The sequence below is a fragment of the Lichenostomus cassidix genome, chromosome 5 (assembly GCF_008360975.1).
Source record: "Lichenostomus cassidix isolate B80296 chromosome 5, HeHo_3.0, whole genome shotgun sequence".
Taxonomy (NCBI): Eukaryota; Metazoa; Chordata; class Aves; order Passeriformes; family Meliphagidae; genus Lichenostomus; species Lichenostomus cassidix.
Genome location: NC_139486.1, coordinates 21874395 through 21897489, shown reverse-complemented (window position 1 = coordinate 21897489; position 23095 = coordinate 21874395). Strand labels below are relative to the sequence as shown.

Sequence of the window (23095 nt, the reverse complement as noted above, 5' to 3'; positions counted from 1 at the left end):
AGCATGTAAATGTTTTCCAATCTTTTCATTATACTGGGATGCTGCAACCTATATTTAACCCAAGGGGAGGCATGTTCTCAAGAAACAATTCACTCCTTGGCAATAATTTCTGCTACCAGTTACATAAAATGTTAGACCACTTTAGCTGCCAAGCAGGGATTACAAAAAGGAGGGGGAAAAGGCAACCAGGAAACAGCTGTATCTCTTTGCAAAAATTTATTATGAAGCAACATAAGATCTGAGTCAAGAAACTACAGTAATCTCCCAGGCAACAGCAAAAAGATGAACAGTGCAAGTGCAAATGCTCTTCCCCTTCTGGGATTCTGGTATGAGTTTGTCCTGTCCTAGAGCAGTTATGGTGTCATTCCCTTCATGGGGGCCTTGTTATGTGGAAAATGATGGTTCAGACAACCAGGTATATGACATCCTAACCTTCCCTTCCCTTCCCTTCCCTTCCCTTCTCTTCTCTTCCCTTCCCTGAACACTAAACTGGGGAGGAATAAGAAGCTGTTGAGAGAAGAAAGTTAATATTACCCAAGCTATATCCATTCTGTGAAAAAACAAGAAATCTTCAATCTGCAAGGCTATCAGGCAGTGCTTTACACTCATACAGAAAAATTAGAAAATAGAAATTGTCTTCTTACTCATGATGAAATGGATATAAGTAGAAATAACAGTCTTTAGTCAAACAACAGAGCACCTCTCCAATCTAACAGAAGTTCGGCTTTAGCTAAACACCCAGAGAATGAACTGGGAATACAGCCCAGCATTTGGGTGGGTTTTTTTTTTGTACAGACTTCTGCATGTGCTGCTCTGATGAGGTTATCATACAAGCAAAGAGGTAAGACACCCTGTTAGTCAAGGAGTGCTTTCTCTCCCACTGATAGAACAGGAAGAAAAAGGTGAGTTTGATTCTCATTTAAATCAAAACCATTTTGTATGCCTGGGAGCAAAAAAAAAAGAGCTCAAAGTCAAGTCTGCATTAGGGAGCACTTCTCTGGGGTAGGTAACCTGTGAAAACACTGCAAATATGCTTGTAGAGGTGAGCAATGCTTTTGTGCATGGAACAGGCTCACTAGGTGAGGAGACTAAAAGAGCTGTGGCCCCAGCTCTCACATGGCTTCCCACCCAGAGCATAAGCTTCCAGACACACCATGCAAAAGTGCTTGGCAACCCTCCTTACCTTCCCCTCCATGCCTGCTGCTGTGTCTTCCTACAGAAAGTAAGATGCATTCCATCTTGTCTCCTTTTCTCAAGTAAAATAACCTCTTCCAAGAAAAGCATGTCTTTGTCATTTTAAACACCATTGACACTAGAAATTCTTATTTCTAGTAGCAAAGCTACACTGGTCAGAAATTATCTGTACCATACTCATGTCAGCAGGTCTAGGACAGAGCAGCCCTTAGATGGAGAGAAAATAATTTTGTGCCAAATTCTAATTTACACCCATAATTTTTTATAGTTCTTGACATCATGAAGAAGCACTGAAAGAGGCATATAACATACCTGTTTCGACCCTGCTTGCACTTCATACTAGTGTGAATGAGAATTTGGAACTGTGAGTCCATATGTGCCTCCAAATTGCTTCCAATTTTTCTACATGCTTATTTTAGCAGTATTTGTCACCCATGTGTATGCAAATTAAGCTTGCAGAGGAGCTCTGAGTAATAGGGAGAAAACAGCCTACCACTGTTTATTAGACTACAGCTGATGCCACAGTAAAAAATGCTGTTGGTAATTTTAGTTCCCTTCCTCAGGGACACTTCCTGCTCTTCCACATCATTATGAAAACTGCTGGTGACAATGCATCCAATCCCAGTACTGGGAGCTCCTCACAGAGACTCATAAAGAAACAGGCTCTTGAGCCTGATTTTTTTTCCTGCTAATCTTCCAAGTCTGGATCTTCTTTATCTTCCAGATCAGATGTGAAATGCATGGCATGGCAGAACAAATGAGGCTTTTCTATCGCTTGCCCATGGATCTCCTTCTCCTAAAGTCACATAACTTCATTCACAAGAACTGTCAGTCCAATTCCTTTCACAGCCATGATATTACCTGAAAGAATTTTTAATGCACTTCGATTTTAGTATTGTATTTTTACACTTTTCATCATAGATTTCATTGTCTGATACATCACCTAAGACTTTGAAAGCCACATTTTCTTCTGAGTTATTATTTTTCCACCTGGCAAGTGTCACAGTTTTCTGTGATTTTCTTATGGCACTTAAAGCAACAGAAACATTTTTATATACTTCTCTCACTGGACATTCACATCATTGCTCATTTCTCTAGAAAAATTTACAACTCCAGGGTTACTGCACCTGCAAAATCATCCAAAGAAGCCATCTACTTTGTCTGACCTCCAAAGCTGGTGGCAAATTTAGCTTTTAATTTAAGCGAAAATTCTGAGTTATTCAGATACGTAGATTCAAGTTTTCAGCCACTTTACATATTAGGCATATACTAAATTTGAATGAAATCATTTGCACATGTGCAACCTACATTTATGCATGCAAATCAGGCAATTAGGTACAAAATTACCTGATTTGCATACATAATGCTAGAACTGAGCAAGTAATATGCAACAAAAACCATATTCTATTAATATTATTTTCTTCTCCTCTGAAATTAGCTGCAACTGGATTAGAAAATACTCAAGATTTTCATCACTCAAAATGATTAGTCTATCTGATGAACATTCCTAGGTCTACTGATATGTTGGCTAATTACACATCTCAAATGATACCGATTTTGTATCATGTTTGGTAACCTAGCATGAAGTTTATAATAAAATGTGCAATACTACCTTTTTTACATTTAGAATTCAACTTAAAATTCATTTGTACAAATAAATCTTGAATGCACGAATATTAAGGCATAGCAACACAGATGCCCCAAAATTTGCTTTTGAATTCAAATTGAAATTTCTTGCTGTTTGTGCAATGCAGCTGCTTTTCCATGCACTCAAATATGGAGCTGCTGTAAAAGCATCTGAATGTGTAGAAAAAGAAGCCAGTGAGAACAGTCTGTGGAGTCTGGAGGGTATTTCCTACAGGACTGCAATTGTAAGCAGACAGGTCACACCTCATAGATAATGAAACAAGAAGCTTTCCCCTGGCACAGCAACACTAGAGGGGCCTGCCTTACTGGAAGGTAAGTGCATACCCTGGGAGGGCTCTGGTGACACCTTTGACCGTGACCTCTCCTCTCCTGTGGCTCTTTCTGCTTCCTACTGCCTCACTGCTCTGCACATGTACCAACACACTTCTTTTGGTTTGCTTCCCTTTGCTGTGCTCCGTCTTGCTCAGATGGCAAACTCCTCAGGCACGGACCTGCCCTATTTGTCTACAAAGTCTTATGCATACTAAGGGGCTTTAGCTGTAGAATAAATAAACAATAACCACACTTCTGCTGTGGTGCAGAAACATTTTTGCATGTCTCTAACTGTTCTCATGGGCTCATCTCCAAACTCCTTTAAGCAGTTCATTATAATTTTTAAGATGGGGTCACCAATACTCTGTCAGATAAGGGCAGATCTTGGTTCCTGTCATAGCAGTACAAAGCTTCACATAGCATCCAGTATTTCATGCCTCCTGCATCCTGGCATTCGCTTTCTGATCAGATGCCCATTCTACAGACATGAGATTTCAGTAAGTTATCTAGTGGCAATCAGATCTTCCCCACAAATACTCTGGTGCCTTTAATGAAACTAGGCAGTGCGCTTAGGAAAATGGTTTCTTAACAGCACACAAAACTTCGTATGCCATAAATAAAACCTGTTACTGGCTGGATCATTCACCTATCACCAGTGTGCCAGGTCCTACTGGTTTGATTTTTTTATGTTCAAATAGCTCTTTCAAACATTTCAATGTTTCCTCTTGCTTTTTCTCCTTTAGTATTTAAATTATAAGCATTTCTAAGATAAACATGTCTTTGTCTTCTAAAAACTGTTGCACATCTTTGGCTGATGCAAGAATATAACAATAAAGATCACCAAGGTATTTGACAAGATCCACATTTAAGAACCATCATCTTGCAACCACCTTGCTGCTCATTGTCTGTTGCCTCTCATTTCAGGAACTTGTTTCTTATTCATTGACAAATTGGTAATGAGGGACTCTTCACCTCACAATCTATTGGTCAACTATAATTAATTTTATTTCCAGTGCCTCTGCTGCTCTGCAAAGTTTTGCTGCTCATAACTACGCAATAATTTGGCTTTTATGTGTCTGTCCCTCACAACAGCTTCAGAGCAACTCCCAAGCATTTAAACCAAGAAAACTCTGCATGTCTCCCTCTCCTTTTCATCCCCACCTGCTGAAGGATAGAGTTTGGATAATTTTCCTTTTTTGCCTTTGCCATCGGCATTTGTTCTTACTTCATCCTCTATTTCAGGTTAAGGGTCTCCAGATGTCCTTGACACAGGTCCTAAAAGAGGTACATTTCCATTTCTTAATCTTTCCTGATAGCAACCCTCCCTTTCAACATTCAGCAATTTCATCTCTGTAAGAAAATATAGACAGAGGCAATTCAGCACCACTTCTGTAAGCTCACGAATTTGTAAGAGGCACTGGAAAGTCCTGCAGGCCAAGAATATAAGTGTATCTGTAAGTGGTGGCTCAGCTGGTTAGAGTACAGTGCTAATAACACCAAGGTTGTGGGTTTGATCCCTGCATGGGCCATTCACTGAAGACCTGGACTTGATGATCCTTGTGAGTCCCTTCCAACTCAGAATATTTCTGTGAAATCTGTGATACATATTTCAAACTATGAAGATAAAAAACAAGAGTAGTTCTTCTGTCCCAAGTAAGGTGTGCTTCATTCTAATCCTAACATCTATCACACTTTGAAAGGAACAATGATTCACAGCCTTTCAACATTCATATTTGTCACACACATCTAATTTAACACACAAATTCTTAAAGAGATAAAAAAAAAAAGCATTTTGTAGGAGTTGCTATACTTATACCACAAATAAAGCTTCCTTGCTACAAATTGCTAAATGTAACATGCCTCTCCTAAGGACCCACGGTCCTGGAGCAAGTCAATTATGAGAAGTTACAGAAAGGACTTAGTAGTGGGAGCAAATTAAATGGGTGTATTTGTGTGGTTTGTCTTGCTGCAGCAAGCAGATGTACGCAAAGGGGGACAAACTGCTGACTGAATGGACTTGGGACCCTGAGAAAGAGAAATCCTTGGGGAAAGCAAACCAGAAGTTTATGCACCATGAAGCACATAGACAGACAAATGGACTGTATCACTAAGAGAAAAACAGAACAACTACATAAAAGATATTGGCAAAACCAGTAGGTAGATACATCTCAAAGGACTCTCGTGCTGTGAGGGGGAAAGACAGCAATGTTATTTATCTGCTGGTGAAAAACCAGTAGCAGACCAGGCACTCCTCCTGCAGAGTCAACAAATGCAACAGGAACTCCAGCTTGCACTCCAGCAGGAGAGACTGCTGCAATGTATGCTGACATGGGGCCATGGGCCTTCTGCTGGACTGGCAGAAGACAGATTGAGCTGGCTTAGCTCAGTGCTGATGGAATTAAATGTTACCCGCAACGAATGTTGCGGATGAGCTGATGGAGTTAAAATGTTACCCACAAATGCACAACTGCATGTCTGGATGCCTAATGCTGCTGCTGTAGAGGGTTAAAATTGAGTAGCTACAGAAAATCTTCCCTCAAGGAGGGAGGGCCATGCAGCATAGAGAGTGTTGAGCTGTTTGGCTCTTGTTCTGGCTAGGCTGAGACTGGCTTCAGAAGCATACTTTCATGGCATCTGGGCTGCATTACATTCATGGGGAGTGTGCCCATTTACACCCAGGGAACATCACTACCTGCGTGTTCAGAGATGAAAATAGCCTTGGAATGACTTCACAGGGCATCCTGCTAGAGCTTAAATGGATTGCCACCCTGAGAACTCCTCTGCAAGTAACATGATGGAGGAAGTAGAGGTGGAGGGGATGAATTCATGTTAGACTACAGAATTTTGCTACAAGAGGTAAAAAAGACTTGTAGCTTGCCCAAAAGTGCCCACTTGCTTTAGAAGTGTTATTAATCCTCCATCAGATTACAGAAGGCCCTCTGAAAGCAGGGATACTCCAATGATGTGCAGCTGACATGCAAACTTGCACAAGAGGGGATTGTTCACTGGAGCACATACAGGTATGCACCTATCATATATAGATCATGTCTGTGCCATCTGAGACATTGGTCTCTGTTCAACAGAGCAGCTTCCTGCATAAGGCAGTTAGAGAAAATCTTGAGTAATAAGTGAGTGGTATAATGTTGAATTGAGACCAAATGGTCATAAATTGTGTGGGAACTCCACTGTGAACCAAATGAAAAACCAAGAGAAGTCTGGTTTTTCTGTGATTGCCAGGAGTCCTTAGGGAACAACAGCCAAAAGGGCTTAAGCAGCTTAGTAAGAGCTATCCAGACCCAGACATCTTTAAGCAGCAAGGAAAGCTGGTGTATCAGAACACACACTCTACAACCCTGAAACAGAACATCACTGAGAAGTCTCCAGATGGCCTCCAGGGTGGAGACGGAGACCCTGGTGTGGTAATGAGATGTGTTCCCATCAAACTGTAGAACTTAGTTTGGACAAGATCCTGAGAGTTAGGATGTGTGCGCTGCCAAGGACTGATGTCTTAAATGCTTGCAGCAACTAATGGGGTGACTCTCAGAGTACTGGCAAGGAATCAGGCAACGCTACAAAGCACATCTGAGGGGGAAATGGTTTGGTGCAGGTGACAACCTATAGTTCCCACAGACTCAGACCATGATATGACCATGAAGGGCCTGCTTTGAGCAGAGAAATAACCTTGCTCTAATCTGGTCCCTTGCTTCTAAGATTTGAAGAACTTTACTGGATTTAAGCATTTTTCATCTTTTCTGGGCTGGAGGACATATCTGAGAGCTATGCATGTGCTGGTCAAATGAGGAAGAATACAACTGTATTTACAGGTTTTATGCTAGAAGGATTATTTTCCTTAAAATATTAGAAAATAAATCTTTAATTTTATGCAAGTCCTCATTTGCAACAGCAAAAAGGAAGTCTGGGGGGTTTTAAAGTGACTTTAACCTGATGTTGTTTTCAACAAAGGTGCTATTAAGAACTTTTATTGTTATACAGTTTATGTTGTAAATGATTTCCACAGCAACATGATCCTGTCATATATTCTGGGTTATAACTCGGAAAGGAGATGGGAAAAGCACAAAATGAAGACTACAGAGCAAAACCTGTCCTGGTTGTTACCTGAATCTTGAATGTTCTTATTAGTCCAATTTGTTTAAACTGTGTTTATTTGCAGGCAATGTTGAGGATCCAGCCAGGCTGCACCTGCCTTCCCAGGCATGCTCAAACACAGCCTAGGATTGCACATCATCAAGGGAGAGCAGGGTGGGGTTCCTTCAAATGACAGAACCTTCTGAGAGGAGGAAGTTTCAAGCTGTAACTTGCAAAATATGTACTGTAAAAATCCAGCCATCAGAACACGGAAGATCTATGCAGAGGCCTGCAGCTAATCATGCAAAAACCTGAAAGGGGCTGTGCTCTTTGTATTAAGCATGTGCAGTGCAGTTCTCAAGAAATGCTGTCATCAGCTCTAGCATGAGGAAAGACAGGTACAAAAGAGCATAAGAATTTCTGCATTGCTTCCTGGTATTTAACTGTCACACAGGCCACTAGACATTCTATAAAGGCTGCTGACTAATGAATCTATCTTAGGCCACGGGTCCTTGTTAGCACAATGTGACTAGACGTCCACAGAGCACACGACTGATACTATCCCTGATGGCTGCACCTCTTACAGCCTCCCCTCTAGCAGAAATGATGCAGTGAGCACAGCTGAATGAATACAGTTGGATGAACAGAAGAGCTGACTGCTGGAAGGGGGGGTGGAGATCTGGGGGAGTGGAGTAAGAAAACTACTCAAAACTACAGCAAATGTGTGCCAAAAAGTGAGTGTGTATGCTTAGCAAGGTACAGCTCTTGAAAGGCTGCATCTTTTTGATATGACACACAGCATAATCTTTCATTGAAGGAGGTGGGATACAATAAAAGTGCTAACTGGCCTTTCTTATCCATGAAGTCTGAGTTCTTCAGTGAGGAATTATCTTTACATGTAACAGGGAGTCAAGCACAACAACACTTGAGCAAGTAATAAGAAATACTCCAAAATTTACTGCTGCAGGAAGACAAGAGTTCCTGCAGTTGTTTTAATCCCAAATGTTTTATATTTTGTCTTTTGATATTACAGAAATTGGTTATAGACACTGAGAGAGTTCTAAGAGAAAATGGCTACCACATCAAGCTAGATCAAATAAACCTTCAACATCTATAAGTCAGTGGCCTATATTTTCCAATAGCAGACCAGATATTCAGGCTTCCCACTCCCTCCCTAATTCTGCCTCTAGCTCTTAAACACATCAAAACTACAAAAGTGCATTGTCCTTACTCCAACTGTGTGCCAGTCTGGACACGTTAAAATGAAAACTTGAGCTACATTATAATCTTGTCTCTTGTTGCCATGATGTGTGCAGTGAAGAGTAAGATTGCCTCAGATAATCCGGAATACAGCAATTCAAAGCAACCCCCTCCTGTCTTTGATTTGGATGTGGTGTGCTTTCCACCATAGCCAAAGGGGAGCTCCTACCTCTGACACACAGGTATGCACTCTCCTTCACCCCAGCCCTCTGTATGTTTCATCAGCAAGAACAGCAACAGCCTCCAGCCTTGGAGCTATCAGAGTGAAGGACGCAGGCTACAGGCAACTGGCCTGGCACCAAACGTTGCTGTTCCCAAACACCTGTGTCACACAAGCACTTTTGAGTCCAGCTGCACAGTCGTTGTAACAACATGCTTTTATCCCAGAAGAAGGGAGAGGAGCCTTTGGGGCAGTAACCAATGGCCACGTTCTCCCTTGTTCTGATAAGCGTTTGCCGTGTGACCTGGCTCGAACATTTGAGATTACCCATCTGTAAAATGGATAAACTAATGTGGTAACTTGAGGAGTAACTTCACCCTTTCCTAGGCACAGTTCTCAGTCATGCTTAGCAAAGCCCCGGCCAGCTTTGTATAAAAAAGCACTTGCTTAAGGAAGGGCAAAATGCTGTTCTGGCCTCGGGGTTGTACCCCCTGGAGAAGGCCCCTACGCCTCGCCAGTCTGGCAGCCCAGAAGCAGAAGCAGGCTGCTAAATCCTGAGGAGTGAGCGGAGGCTGTTTGCCTGAGGAGCGAGCGGAGGCTTGCCGCAGCATGGCTGCTTTCTCTGCACATTCCTCTGGTGACGCTGCTTATTACCCAGCATGCAGATAACCCTGAGTCAAGGCTTTGGTATGAGCGGCACTGCCAGGAGCTGCGTGCTTGGAATAGAGGGTTACAGTTTAAACCGAGGTGAAGCGCCGTCCCCAGGCAGCTGCACCCTGCCTGCCTCTCCTACTCGGTTGGAGCCAGCCACCCCTTCACCTATTTGCAGGAAAGGAGCTTTCCAGTCCCTCCCCTCCACCCCATCGCTCACGCAGGGATCATTCCCATTGAGAAGCTCTCAGTCTAATAGTAATCCCGACGAATTTAGCTGCTGCTAATAAATCCCACCCTCTGCCCCTCCCAACCTGCCTCCATGCAAATCCATTTGTAGGTTACTTGAACAATAGCGGAGCTGTAATCAGCCCTCCCCTCTGGCAGCCTGCAGGGAGGGAGGGGAGGAGGATGATGACAGTGGGGAATTCTGCTCTGTTCCTTGAAGCTGCACAGACATGTTTCATGTCCCCATTCCCATCCCCTGCGCAGAGGCGGGCAGGCAGGAGGGCAGGCAGGCAATCACATGGCTGTCTAGGTCGGCCCAAGCCAGCGGCAATTGCGTGCCCTGGCGACCCTCCCCAGCCCAGCCCGGTTAGGTTCAGTTCGGTTCAGTCCCTGCCGAAGCTGCCATGCTGCAGCAGTGCCAAGCCGCTCCGCGCTGCGGTGGAGTTGCCAGGCTCAGCCTCCACTCACTAAACAAAGTAAAGGGCCTTCGCGCTGGCCAAAAAAAAAAAAAAAAAAAAAAAAAAAAAAAAAAAAAAAAAAAAAAATCAAAGACACACCAGTGAAGTAGACTTGAGGGAACGGGTAGCCTGGCACACCCGGTACTGCCAGCAGAGCAGTGCCAGCCAGAGAGAAAGGAGCAGCTCTCCATTATAGCACTCTTTCGGAACGACAGAAAACCAGTCTTCTTCGCTGTTAAAGCTGATCGTGTAGGAAGGGGGCGTTTTTCTGAAAATAAATTGCTATTTGCAGCAGTTCACATCTCAAAGGTTTCTTTGCAAAGGATCATAAAAGCAGCAGCCAGTGCATATGGCCGCGTAGGGCTGCGGGGGGAGGGCTGTGAGCGGATGCCAAATCAGCTGAAACCTAAGAAGCTTGACCTTCCTCACCTCCACCCCTGCTCCCACCACCTCCAAAAAACCTTACAAGGGCCCTTCGGGAAGGCAAGGCACACAGCAGCGAGGAGAATGCAGGCTCAGCCTGGCAACAGGCAGGATTGTATGGCTGTGTCAGTGAAGGGGGAGAGAAGACACTTCAGGGTAGCTGCATCCAGTCAGCAATACAGATTTACACTAGCATGGTTCATTGCATCGAGCAAGCAGTCAGACCTTGGAATCTTGAACCTACCTAGCCGCAAGTAGCTCAGCCAGTCCAACCAGTCAGAGACCATACTGGCCAGACAGACTTTTGGTGAGCATCCTCCCCCTCCCATTCACGTCTAACTGCTCCCTTCTGATGTTCACTCTGCAGTTTCCCTGAATGGCTGAAAGAGAGTGGGTATGCTGTCAGAAGCTTTAAGTGACATGTAATCTCCCATGTTTCTTCTCATGGAGGTAGGCAAGCTCATTCCCAGGGAGAAGAACTGCATTCCCGCGAAGCCTCCCAGTCGGGGGTGGTGGCAGCATGGGGCTGGGCTGCCCTGTGGCAAACACGTGGAGACAGAGATGTTTGTCTGGCTCATCAGAGGAGCCCCACTCAGTGCACACATGCCTAATTCTTTTTTTAAGACATACATCTGGGAACAGACATTGTATGCAGCTCTTCTCACATCACCCTATCAGCAGAGGCATCACCCCCCGCTTCCCAGTCTGCATTACACGTTTTAAGGCAGGGGCTGAAATAATAAAAGGTTGGTACATGGTTTTCAGACACTTTGAAGATAAACCCAGCAGTGCCTGTTTCTATACAGGAGGGTGTAACTATGCCCTCCGTGTCTTCTGGGGGATGGTTGTAAGGACAACTCTGTAGGTACAGAGCCGTGTTTTGGGTAGAAAATGCATGCTGTAATGAATCCTGATGGCTGAACGCCAAGGGGGAAGCTGTTCTGCTTCAAGAATAGCCTTACAAGAGTCAGCACTACAGTGACAGTTCAGTACTCTGCTGCAAATCTACAGGATGTGTCACTTTGGCAGAGAAAGAGGCTGCTAATGCACAACACAATCCATCCTACAATGAATGGAGAATGACTGCATTAAAAAAAAGGGAGGAAAGAAAAAGGCAAGACCTAGGGAAAAGGCAAGCTGCAAGGCAACTACTGCATAGTAAGCTGGGAACCTGAGAGCTCTGAAGACAAAGCCCTTTCCCTTGAGGGGAAGAAAATCTCAGCTCACAAGACACATAAAGAAGCAGACAACCCTTTTTCCAGTGACTGCTGCAGCCCTGCAAAGCTGTGCTGGCAGCCAGCCTATTTGAAGAGATTGCAGTTTCAAAACAATGTTAGTCCTGACTAGTTTGGGGAGGCAAGCATGCTCATACGCACAACATTACTAAGCAAATAAAAAAGATAACAAGGTTTGTATTAAATTACACCAGTTGCCATTGGTAAACTCAAGCTCCTGTTGGAACTGTGTAGTATTTTCCCCAAATGGACGTAGCATCTCTTCACTGCACAAACACTTCTATCTCCAACTCACACACAGCTGCCAATGCTTAAAAAATAAACATCCAGTGACACACATGTTCTAACGCATTTCTAAGAAAATAGGCTACAAGGCTATTAAAAGAAATGTCAAGAATAATCTAACTGGGAAAAAAAACCCCAAAAACAAAAACACAACAACCCTCCCTGGGAAAATAAACCATTTAAATACTTCCCCATTACAAGAAGGAATGAGAGCACAATAAATGACCACCTGGACAAATAAATTAAACTTACACCATTTATTCAAGCAAACATTGGGCTGTATCTTAAATAACTGGCAAGTATGGGGGATGGGAGCATTACTGTAAAAAACAGAAATCAGCTGAATCTCTGTACATGAGATTTGCTCAGCAGCTCCCTTTTCCTCCTCAAAAAAAGGTTACAACTTGTTTGTCAGCTGTGGACATCTTCAGGAGAAAAACCTATGGAGTGGGTTCAAAAAAATGCTGGCTAATATGCCCAGACTGGCTGCTTAATGAGCCAGAGTAAAAGAAAAGGTCACATGGTTACAAAAAACCTCCATACAACAAATACCCCGTAGCTATGGTTAACTTTAATTAACTGCAGTATTACAGTTCACTTCAAGCTTATTTTCCACCTATGTCTACTGCACCTTACCTTTCCTTTGCCTGCTAAAAATCAAATAGATCAGGCTCATAAGTGGGCTTATGTTTCAAAAAATAAGAGCTTTTCAAAAATGATCTGAAATTTTAAAAAATCCACCCAATTGGTCTCTTTCCACCTATAACTATTGATGAATGATTTCAAGATTACAGGAATGGTTCTGTTTACATAAATCAGGGTATTCACGCTTGTGTGATATAATTAAGTGTTGAATAGCCAGTAGTTCTTCTCTTTTAATGGCAGTTGCAATTCACACATGAATATTATCTCTCAAGTTTAAGCTTGAATTTCAACCATGTGTACAATTTTTTTTTCTCTGCCCATCATGAGCTTACAACGTTAGTTCCCCTATGTCACAATTTAAAAATTAACTGCTGTGTGAGAATTGCATGCTTAGAAATAACTGAAAATAGGATCAGTACAAACCTATACTCTAAAAAACATGTTGTATCCAACAATTAACTCAAATTATATAGGTTAAATCTAACGATTAACTCAAAACATTCTTCCTCTGCGTTATTTCTCTGATCCATTACATAAGAACGGTATGTTTGGAGAATTTTAAGCACCGATGTATCACCTGACAGGAAAAAAATATATATATACACACACAAAGTCATTGCCTGAAATCACAGATATTGTGATGCCAAATACTAAGTCTCAAAACACAACAAACCCCCACCCCCTCCCCACACCCATGAAACAGCCATAGTGTGTATCTGTACAGGAGAGCAAGTATCTGTAGGCACACTAAGCATATAGTCTAAAGGCTTCTACCATCCTTCCCACCAGGAACACAAATCAAATATGTATTAAGACCCAGCAGATACCAAATGCCATCCAGACTTTCCTTTATGCAATTATGGATCTTTGGCAGGTGGGGATCCTTACTATTCAATAAAACTAAGAGCTCATAACCTATTACACTGTTGCATTTGGAACAGCTCTATGTTCTGCTGGTCAAACTGCTAAGATTTCTGCAATGCTGCTGGTTTTGTTTCAGGTTTTCCCCTCTTTCCTCCATTTGCCTCACTGGAAAGGACAAAGTTCACATTAGGTTTGTTTGCATTTTCTAGCTAGCATGAGGCCTGTGTATTTACTTTGTCTGTTGATCACTTAACAGGTATTACACTGATCCCCTATCTCCAGAAAATACCAATGTCACATAGAATAGTTAATTATACAAAGAATCCCATATAATCATTGCCCAAAAAAAAAAAAAAAAAAAATCATTCACTTCAGTGCTTTAAGGAAGCTTCCTTGCCTGAAAACACAATAAAGCCCCATAACTGTTCATCAATTCAAGTTATGAAAAGCCAGTGCCTAAACAGGGTAGCAACCCACCAGCTGCAACATCAACTGTAGAAGCTGTTATTTCGTACTACCCCTTTTTGTGCTGTGCTCAGCTGCAGTCCTGCCTTACCAGGAGTTTATGGCTAATATCAAACTTCCACAACCACTCTTAAAATCAACTGAAATTATTTATCACATGATGCTGCGGGGGGGGGGGTGTGAAAAGGGGGCTTCGTTTTAAATCTCAAGCCTTATTAAATTGCACAGGCAATGTATGCATCCTGTATTGCAAACAGCTTGCAGCTGGAGAGCTGGTGGGGGGGGAGGAGAAGGGAGGAGGAAATGAGATGCAGGAACAGTAAATAGAAAATGCTTAGTCAGCAACCGTTACTGCAACATTAAAGGTGAAATGTAAATAGGCACAGTGCCAAAATTTAAATAAGTTTGATAACACCATCAACATCATCATCTTACTACATATAAGTGAAAATGTGCATACAAGTACCACAATTATCACAACGAACTGCAGACTCTTGGTATAATGGAGACCTTTAAAAAGGCAACATGGCTTGCGCATACTGCCTAAGCTCTGAGAAAAATAAAACTTTCTACTCGAGAAGTATTAATATCAATTGAATTTATTACAATTTACTAAGCTCCAAGGCACATTACAGTGTTCTGTTAACTACAGAAATGTATAAAGGACAAACAGAGCATGTTTCTCATGTACAGCATTTTGCTCTACTGTTCAAAAGCATCCGTGCATCAATAAAAGCAAAAACAAAAAACACATGAAGATTAAAAACGTTCAGATCAATAGAAACCAACTGAAACGTTTTTCTTACAAACTTGCAACAAAAAACACCCTCCCCCCAGAGCCACCCCACCGTTTTACAACAAAAACGAAAACGAAAAAAAAAAGTGAAAGACTAACACTCAGGGCTTGTAAAACATAAGCTGTCACCATTTTTGTAGCAATTTTTAGGCATCAACACTGGCCTTGGCAAAAAAAAAAAATTTTTTTGTCTTTTTTTGTGTTTTTCTTCTTCTTTCAGAGAAGTGCATACATTTACAAAAATACACACCAGCAGCAGGTAATCGCTAAGGGCTATTAACTTTGTACCTAGCCAACACACTGCCAAAGAAATGAGAACAGGTATTATGTAGTAACCAAACAATATTATATTCTGTTTAACAAAAACCAGCTCTATCCTTCAAATGAAGAAGAGTACATACCTTTGTTTCAAAATATAGAAACATACGACGAAAATAATGTCTATACATAAGACTAACTTTTGCAGTTTGTTATATTCACAATTCTACATCTTCAGGAGTCTGAAGCGATTGGATTTCTTACTCAAGGGTCTCTCTCCTTTTTCACTTTAACGTCCCCAGCTAAAATGGTCGCGATCTCGCCCTGCATGAATGCCCAAGGCACATTGGAACCGACTAGGGGGCATTTCTCTCCGCTGGGGCAGTAGACTTCGCCAGTCGCCCCTTGGGCCTTGATGCTCTCTCTGGAACAAGGGAAGCAGAACTTGTGGCTGGGCACAGAGGGGCACTGAACAAAGTGGGTGTCCTCCAAGCGTTCGTGGCAAATGGTGCAGCACAGGGGCCCACTGTTGGCCATTGGGGAGTCCGGAATGTTTTGGGGGTGCACTTGGTCCATGGCGGGGTGGGTGCTGGGGGGAGGAGGGGCCACTTGTAGGTTCATGTCCCCGTTGCGGGAGGCCAGACGGCGCTGGCCCGGCACCGAGGCCGGCGACACGGGGCTGCTGCTGTTCCTGCGGGTGGATGTGGTGGAGTGCACCGAGCTGCCGTCTTTGGGCGAGTGGGCATTGCCCAGCGTGTCGGCCACCGACATGAGCGCGGCCATAGGGGATTGTCCGTTCTGGGGGGCAGACTCGGGTGGCGTGGTCCGGTTGGAGTGAGGCCCGAGGGGCGGCGGCGGCGGCGGGGGGCCCCCGCCGTGCACCGCCCCGAAGCCCCCGGCCGACATGGTGAGCTTGAGCGCTTCGCTCTGGCTGGCCATCCACTGCTGCCGCTGCTGCTCGTCGCTGAGCTTCAGAGCCCCCTCGGCCGAGTCCGAGGGCTCAGGAGAGGCTTTCCTCTTGCGCATCGCCCCGCCGCCGCCGCCGCCACCGCCACCGCCAGGTCCCCTAGAGGCGGCGGCCGTGCCCTGCGCCCCGCCGGCCCCGGTCCCCGGCCGCGGGAGACTCACCAGCGCCGTGGGCAGCATGGGGCAGCTGGCGTCCAGGTAGGGCTGCGGCAGCATGTCGGCGCCCACCAGCTCCTTGAAGAAGCGCACAGACTCGGGCAGCAGATCCCCCAGAAGCCGCCAGTCACCAGAGCCGTGCTTCTTCTCGTACTCCAGGTACTTGAAGCCAGAGGAGAGGCCGCGGCCGAAGTCCTTCATGCAGTCCTGGTACATCTGCTTGGCCACGCCGGAGGCGCTGGAGAAGACGGTGCCGGAGCCGCTGGGGTACTCGATGAAGAGCTTCAGCTCATAGTCCATGCCCGGCTTGGAGACGGCGTCGAAGGCAAAGACGCGGCCCAACAGCGCGTGATCCTTCTTGAAGCGCACCTCGTAGGGGGTGCAGCCGGCCAGAGTGAGCAGCGTGTCCCGCACTATCTTGGGCTTGCTGGCCCACTCCTCAGCCCGATTCCGCAAACTCTCGCTGAGCTCGGCCAGCGCCTCCGCATTACGCTGCTTCTCCTTCAGCTCCCGCTCTTGGTCGCTGCTGGACACCGAGCCAGGCCGCTTACCGCAGGCCTCGGAGGACGAGCCGCCGCCTCCCCCAGCACCGCCACCGCAGGTGCCTCCTTGGGAAGAGGCGGAGGGAGCGGGGGGACCCCCGCCGCCGCGGCCGCTCAGGCCTCCGTGCGGCGGGGGCAGCGCCACGCCGGAGGCGGCGGGGCCGTTCAGCAGCGTCTGCGGCAGCAGGTTGGGGGGCACATTCATCTGAGCGCCGGCGGCCCCCGGCGGCAGGCCAGACACGAGCCCCCCGTGCGCTCCGCGACGGGAGGAGGAAGAGGAGGAGGAGGAGTTGGGGCTCTGCCGGTTCAGCTCCGGCGGCCCGTCCTCAGGCGGCTTGGGGAAGCCATTGGGCCCCCCCAGCCCGTTGGGCAGGCGGGCGCCATGGCTGCTGCCCAGGCTGCCCGGCGGCGGCGGGTACTCGAAGCGGCTGCGCTGCTCCGCCGCGGCGGCGCTGAGCCCGTAGCGGTCCAGGCTGGACTGGGTCAGCCCTGCCGAGGCTGCCTTGGAGGTGGCATCCACATGGTTGAGTTGCTGCTGGGCCGCCGCCGCCGCCGCTTCTTTGGCGGAGAGCGTCACTGCCTTGACGCCGACAGGCGGCGGGGGGCCCGGGGAGCGGCCGTCCTGGAAGCAGCCGTGAGCCCGCTTCAACTGCCGGGCCGTCTCGATCACGAACTCGATGCGGTCGGCGCCCTCGTAATTAACGCAGCCGCGGCAGACGGGCTCTGTGAAGTCCCAGATCATGGCCCAGGGCATGCGGGGCAGATCGCATAGGTAGCATGACTGCCTCCGCGACGAGGACACCTGTGCGGCGGACATGGTTCTACTGGCTGGGGAGCTGCTGCCGCTGCCGCCGGGGTAGGGGCTGGCTCAGTCTTCCCCCCCGGGCTGCAGCGGGGGGTGGCTCTCCGTACCTGATCCTGTTGCCCCTTTCAGCAAGGGGGATCGTCTGCTTTTAATCGACTCCTGCTGCCGGAGATGGCTCCTTCTACCTGGTCCTGCCGCTGCTGTCTCGGTGGGGTGGGAAACGCTTCCACTGTTCCTCCGGGGGGCTGGGTGGGGGTCGCCTTCTAGCCGCTTCTGTTTCCCTGCGCTCTCTAGCTCTCCGCTTGCTGCTGCTCCTCCTCCGGGAGGAGGCGGAGGTGCACGGAGGAAGATGGGGGGGTCACCTTCCACCCGCCACGGCTGCCTCGTGAGCTCGCAGTTCGGTACGTGCCGATCCACCGCCGTGAGCAAGACAGGGGCACCCGCACAGAGCTGTTCGGTCCCGGCAGCGGAGGCTTCCCCGAGCGCCGGCGGAGCTGTGGCAACCCAGGAGCAGCAGCGGCGGCGGCAGCAGCGTGGCGAGCGGCGCCGCCTGCTCCTCACTCACATCCTCGCCGCTGCTCGCAGTCCGAGCGCGGGGTGCTGCGCGCCGCCGCGTGTGGCTGCGCGCCCCCTCCGCCGCGCCGCGCTCCCCCCGCGCCGCGACGCCCCTCCCCTTCTCCGCGCCGCGCTCCCGGCTCGGCTGCACCCGGGCGGGGCCCCGCGTCACCGCCGAGCGCCCGCGCCCCGCTCCCCTCCCCCCGGCCGCCGGCGCGGAGCCCACTTGTTGCGCGGCGCGCGCATGCCCGGCGCGCTGCCCGCGCCCTCCCCGGCGCGGCCGCAGCTGGAGCGCGGCGGGGCGCGGGCAGCCTGCGCTGCCGGCTATGTTTGGAAACTTGAACGCCAGATCGCGCCCTCACCCTCCTCCCTGGCCGCGCTGCCGGCCTCCCGCCGCGGCACCGCGGCCAGGGCGCGCATGCACAGTCGTCGTCGTGGTGGTGGGTGGTGGGGATTTTTTTGTTTGGTTGGTTGGTTGGTTTTTTTCCCTGACTGCGCTTTCTAAGTTCAGATGCCTCGCTTTCAGGATTTTGTAAACCCGCGGCTCGCCCCGCTTTGCTTCCGTGACGGCTGCGCGGCGTCCTGCCACCGCTGCTGTCGGTGGGATTCCCGTGCGCTCCGGCTGCTGAGGCAAATGGGGGGATCCCGCCTTAATATCCGATTTCGTGTTTCTCTTTCAGTGATCCCAGTGACAGAATGACACAGTTTTTGTAAGCCTGTGACTGCATCAGAAGCTCTTCCACTTTTGATTTGTTTAAACCAGCCATGTTTGCCAAGTGTTTAAGGTTGGGCTGGGAAAGGTAGTGCTGTGCGTTGCTCAAGGGTGTAGGAGAGGCCAGGCAGGTGAGTAATCGCTGTGATCTCATCTCGCTAATGCAAAGGGACACAGGATTTCCCCGGCGCTGTGAGAACACACGGATTGGTGTTTTTTTTTTTTCTTCTATTTCCCCCTTTAAATAGCTAGCTAACATTTGCATAACACTGTTAACAGGCAAATTGCTCAAAACAACCTCGATTCATGCAAATAAGCCGAGAATTGATTTCACTGTGAGGAAAACAAAATAAAAACCCCCGAAGCTTGCCTTCTCCCGCCCGCGATCCCCGAAGTTGCCTGCTCCCCGCCCAGCCCCGCGGCCACGCCGGTGCCCGTGCTGGCCGGGAGGGGCTCTGCACAACCCCTTTTTGCTCTCGTTGCAGTCGGCGGCTGTTCCTGCAAACATCGACATCGCTGTCCGCGTCCATAGAATAATAAACTCTCACTACGGGGACGCGGTTCGACCGGGACCCGGCGCGGTGCGCTGCGGGCGGCCACCGGCATCGCGTCACTGGCGCGCAGCCGGGCACATGGTGCCCGCGGAGACAGCGCGCAGCGGGGGGAGGCGGGGGGGAGCTCTCGCACGCTCGGCGAACGCGGAACCTCTCCCAGCTGGGCTGTGTTGGATAGATTTCTTTCTTTCAGTACCTCTTCCTGATTCCTTTGTTGCTCGAAACGCCGAAACCCTCGTCCATTACAGGTTTCCCCCTGCGCTTTAAAGGGACTTGGCGTTTCTACGGCGAGGTGCACGGCACCCTTACACAGGCACGCTCAGCAGCCATGCAGCACCACACAGGAAAGATACCTTTTTATTCGATTAATAACGTTTCAGAACTCACATGAAGAAAAACCCTTGCTTTAAATATTTCGTTTCATATCGCCAATACGTCTCAGTTCCATTTTAGTTGTCTAAAGCATTTTATATGTGTCTGGTTCTAATCTATAAAGCGGGCAAATGAATTTGATTATATATGTGAGTGGAATTATTTTATAGGGAAGACTTAATGAAATGCACACGTTGAAGTTACAGAAATTGTAGGACCAGATAAAAAACAGTTAGAAAATCAATTGTGACAAAGTGACTCTTTTTTAGGGGAAGCTTGTAGAAACAGTAAGTAGAGATAGAAAAGTCTTTGAATTATGTGAGTCTCCTGTATGCAAATTGGCTGAAGAAGATGCGCTAAAGGGGAGTGGATTTCACACTTAGAAATTTCACACCTAAACTGTGGACATTATAGAAGCTTCACAGAAGTATGGCAGATGAAAGCTGGTTAAAGTAAAAGTCTTTGCTTGCAGCCACAGCGATTTCGTGATGGCTGCAGGATTTCTACATTAATATGCCTTTACTTGACTGAACAAGCATGTGTTCCCTCTGATTCATACTGGAAGGTCAACTCCTTTACTATCCTTTTGCTGTCCCATGTTGATCGTCATATGAGGAGCAGAACTGGGCTGTGGTCAAGGGTCAGCTCCTGCTTAAAAAAACTCAGGTTGAGAGAGCTGAAGCTTTCCCTTCATCCTGCATGTCTGGGAATGCAGAACTGCAGCATATCCTGACTGTGTTTCTGTCCCCGGGTTATACAAACCCAACACATGACAAGGCACTTCATGTGCTTGAACCGCCCCTCACTCCACTGGCTCCTCACTCCACTGAATCCTCCTGCAAGAAAGCCCTTTTTTGGTAAACTCACCTCACAGGAACAGACTCCTTGGCTCGCAAGAGCAAACTTTATAGTGGGTGTAAATAATAATCACCTTAGATATAATCTAGCCTCAGAAAACCATTTACAGGTGTTGTCAACTCCCTTTGTAGTTTGGAATAGAAAAAGAGACGAGATTAGCATCTGTGACCCGACCAAACTGCCTTTACTCTTACTTGCAGGATACACAGTTGTGGAAATATGTTTGTCTTTCCGTAATGATTAAACTTTGATTTAAACTTTGGTCATGGGCACGTACTGTACCATTACGCAAGCAGTACTTAAGGATGAAGTGTCAGCATAGCAACAATATGGCCAGCAGCAGCAGTGATCTCTGCAAAGCTGATTGATGAAGAGAACTGCAATGTAAATGCAAATAAATGCCACGTCGTGGCACCTTCACAGGGAACGAGTTGTCAGTATCAATCTAATCTGGGTAGGGAAAAATAGATTGAACGGTGGCAATGTAACAAGCCTCCCATCTATGGCAGTACTGTCCTTGCAAGTATAGCAGCAAGCTTTCCTGCTCACCTTCTGCCTTTCTTTGCCATACAAATGGTGGGGCAGGAGCAATCCAGATCAGTCTTGCTGGATTTATACTAAACACGTCTGGTGTTTATTTAGCTCTGAAATAATCCAGGAATTAATATTGCTTTTGGAGGAGGCAAAGAGGAAGCCCAAACAATGAATCCATTCAGGTGTCTAATCTGGCTAACTGAAAGAACCAAGCAAACAAAAAATAGCATAAGAACCCCCCAAACAGTAGCTTGTTTAATGGGATGGAGGGGAGTGCAAGAAGGCATGGAGCGTCGGCTGCAAACAGTTGCTACCCAGCTACTGCTTCTTGCGCAGGAACACAAGTCAGCACTGTGGATGCAGTGTTAGGAATTCGGCAGAGATTGCCCAAAGTTTACAACCTGCCAGTAGTCCCAAGGGACAAGGACTACAATTTTCACAGTCAGAAGTGAAATCTACTAATTCCTTCCTTTCAGTCCCAGGATAAATACTGCCATTCGATAATCCCTTTCCCTTTGTTCCTATTACCATCTTTATTTGAAGTATGTGTACTTAAGTGCATAAGTACACTTCTGCACACGTCGATCTGTGTAACAATAAAACGACAGGTGAAGCATCGATTTAAATGAAGGAATCAAAATAATCATGCAAAACACAGTGTTCAGGAGCTGGCCAGTACCTTTCCTAATGCCACCAGCAGGCATGGGAAGCAGAAGGTGCGACACACCATGAAGGACAGAGACAAAACCCAGGTGGCCTGACTGCACCCCAGGCACTACTCCATGCCATTTCCAGACAGGAGCTCCCAAAACACGGGGGCCACTGTTGATCTGAACGAGAGAGGAGTACTGTGGGTTATCGATCAGCAGTTCAGTGTTAATTATGCAGAATATAGGACAGCCCCAAAGTTTGCAAGCAATAATTAGGAGCCCATGATCTCAGCAGCTTGGGAATAAACAGTCTGGTCTGGCTCTAAATGCTCACAGCCTGGGAATATGTTTAACCCTTTCCTACTCACTTTACAAAGTTTTGGCACTGATCATTGCAGCAGTTACAGCAGCTGTCTCTTCTGCAGGCACTCACCTACAGAAATGGCTCTTTCCTTACTTATCAAAACAGCAGCTACAGCGGGAAAAAATACAAGAACAAGAAGGGTAGCGCACTCCCGAAAGTGTGATTTACATGGGTTTACCTCAGAACAGCAAATAAAATAAAAGCCATCACAATCAAATGACTGGCTTCAAAACAACACAGAGATTAGCAGTGAACAGAGCACTTCGTGGTAAAGGGAGTGTGTTCAGCAAATCAAAACACAAACACTTCAGGAAGAAGTTGCATAATTTTGTCAAATTAAAAGTTAAACAACATTGTCTTCTACTAGAAGCTGCCAGGAAGTGTCAAAACACTCAGTTACAAAGAACAGGAGTAATTACGTGTTTCTGTTTATCGTTTCAGTTCTCATCTCGTTATAATTCTGGTTTTTTCCTACCATTCTTCAGGTAGTGAGCCTCGCTGACATACAGAGCTTATTGCTTTCCCACCTAGGAGCTCTTCTTAGGACACATTTCTTAACGGACGTTGCCTCTCGTTTCCTGTGCTTTTCCCGGTGCCATTTCCCCATCGGTGCTGGAGCTCGGAGCCGAGGGCACAGCCGGGCGGGGGCTGCCCTGCCCTGCCCTGCCCTGCCCTGCCCGCAGCCGAGCCGCCGCCCCATGTGTCCAGCCGCAGCAGCTCTGCAAGTCCCCCCGACACAGCAGCCTCTCTCTTCTGCCCCGGGGAAGCAGTGAGGGCTCCTCTTGGAGATCGACCCCACACCGATTTTCCTACAGCTGTCTTTAAGGTTTGAAAACCTGCCTGGGAGCCTAGATTTCTGCACAGTAACCTTTGCCAAATCTTACTGTGCAAAATAAGACACCTATAATTAATTCTGCTCGCTCCACAACGGACTAGTGACCGGGCAGTGTGTTTTAGGCTGGAATATGCACAGGTTGGGGCCTTCACTGTTGTTATTTTTACTTTATCCCTGGACTGTTTTCATCTTACATCCTGTGGATGTAGTAAACTATCAACAACA

General features: G+C 47.1%; 2 protein-coding genes and 1 long non-coding RNA gene across 3 annotated transcripts; 2 read left to right on the top strand and 1 right to left on the bottom strand.

The window, feature by feature from the left end:
- The first annotated feature begins 789 nt into the window (after nt 1-789).
- Nucleotides 790-4786, top strand: LOC146436116 (uncharacterized). The gene is made up of 3 exons (XR_014852529.1): nt 790-841; nt 1463-1558; nt 1919-4786. It is a non-coding gene; the product is annotated as an uncharacterized LOC146436116 (long non-coding RNA).
- Nucleotides 4787-14494: 9708 nt separating this feature from the next.
- IRF2BPL (interferon regulatory factor 2 binding protein like) lies at nt 14495-18046 on the bottom strand. The gene has a single exon (XM_085061692.1). The coding sequence runs from the start codon at nt 17446-17448 to the stop codon at nt 15232-15234; it is 2217 nt and encodes a 738-aa protein (XP_084917818.1). The 5' UTR covers nt 17449-18046; the 3' UTR covers nt 14495-15231.
- On the top strand, nt 17786-19770 carry LOC146436114 (uncharacterized). The gene is made up of 2 exons (XM_085061693.1): nt 17786-18431; nt 18672-19770. Exons 1-2 carry the CDS (start codon nt 17786-17788, stop codon nt 18689-18691), a joined length of 666 nt encoding a protein of 221 aa, XP_084917819.1. The 3' UTR covers nt 18692-19770.
- The last annotated feature ends 3325 nt before the right edge of the window (nt 19771-23095 follow it).

Coding starts and splice junctions, on each gene's coding strand:
- IRF2BPL (XM_085061692.1), bottom strand. CDS start 17,448: ATGTCCGCCGCACAGGTGTCCTCGTCGCGGAGGCAGTCATGCTACCTA.
- LOC146436114 (XM_085061693.1), top strand. CDS start 17,786: ATGGGGGGGTCACCTTCCACCCGCCACGGCTGCCTCGTGAGCTCGCAG. Junction 18,432..18,671: donor GCACAGTCGTCGTCGTGGTG/GTGGGTGGTGGG, acceptor TTTCTCTTTCAG/TGATCCCAGTGACAGAATGA.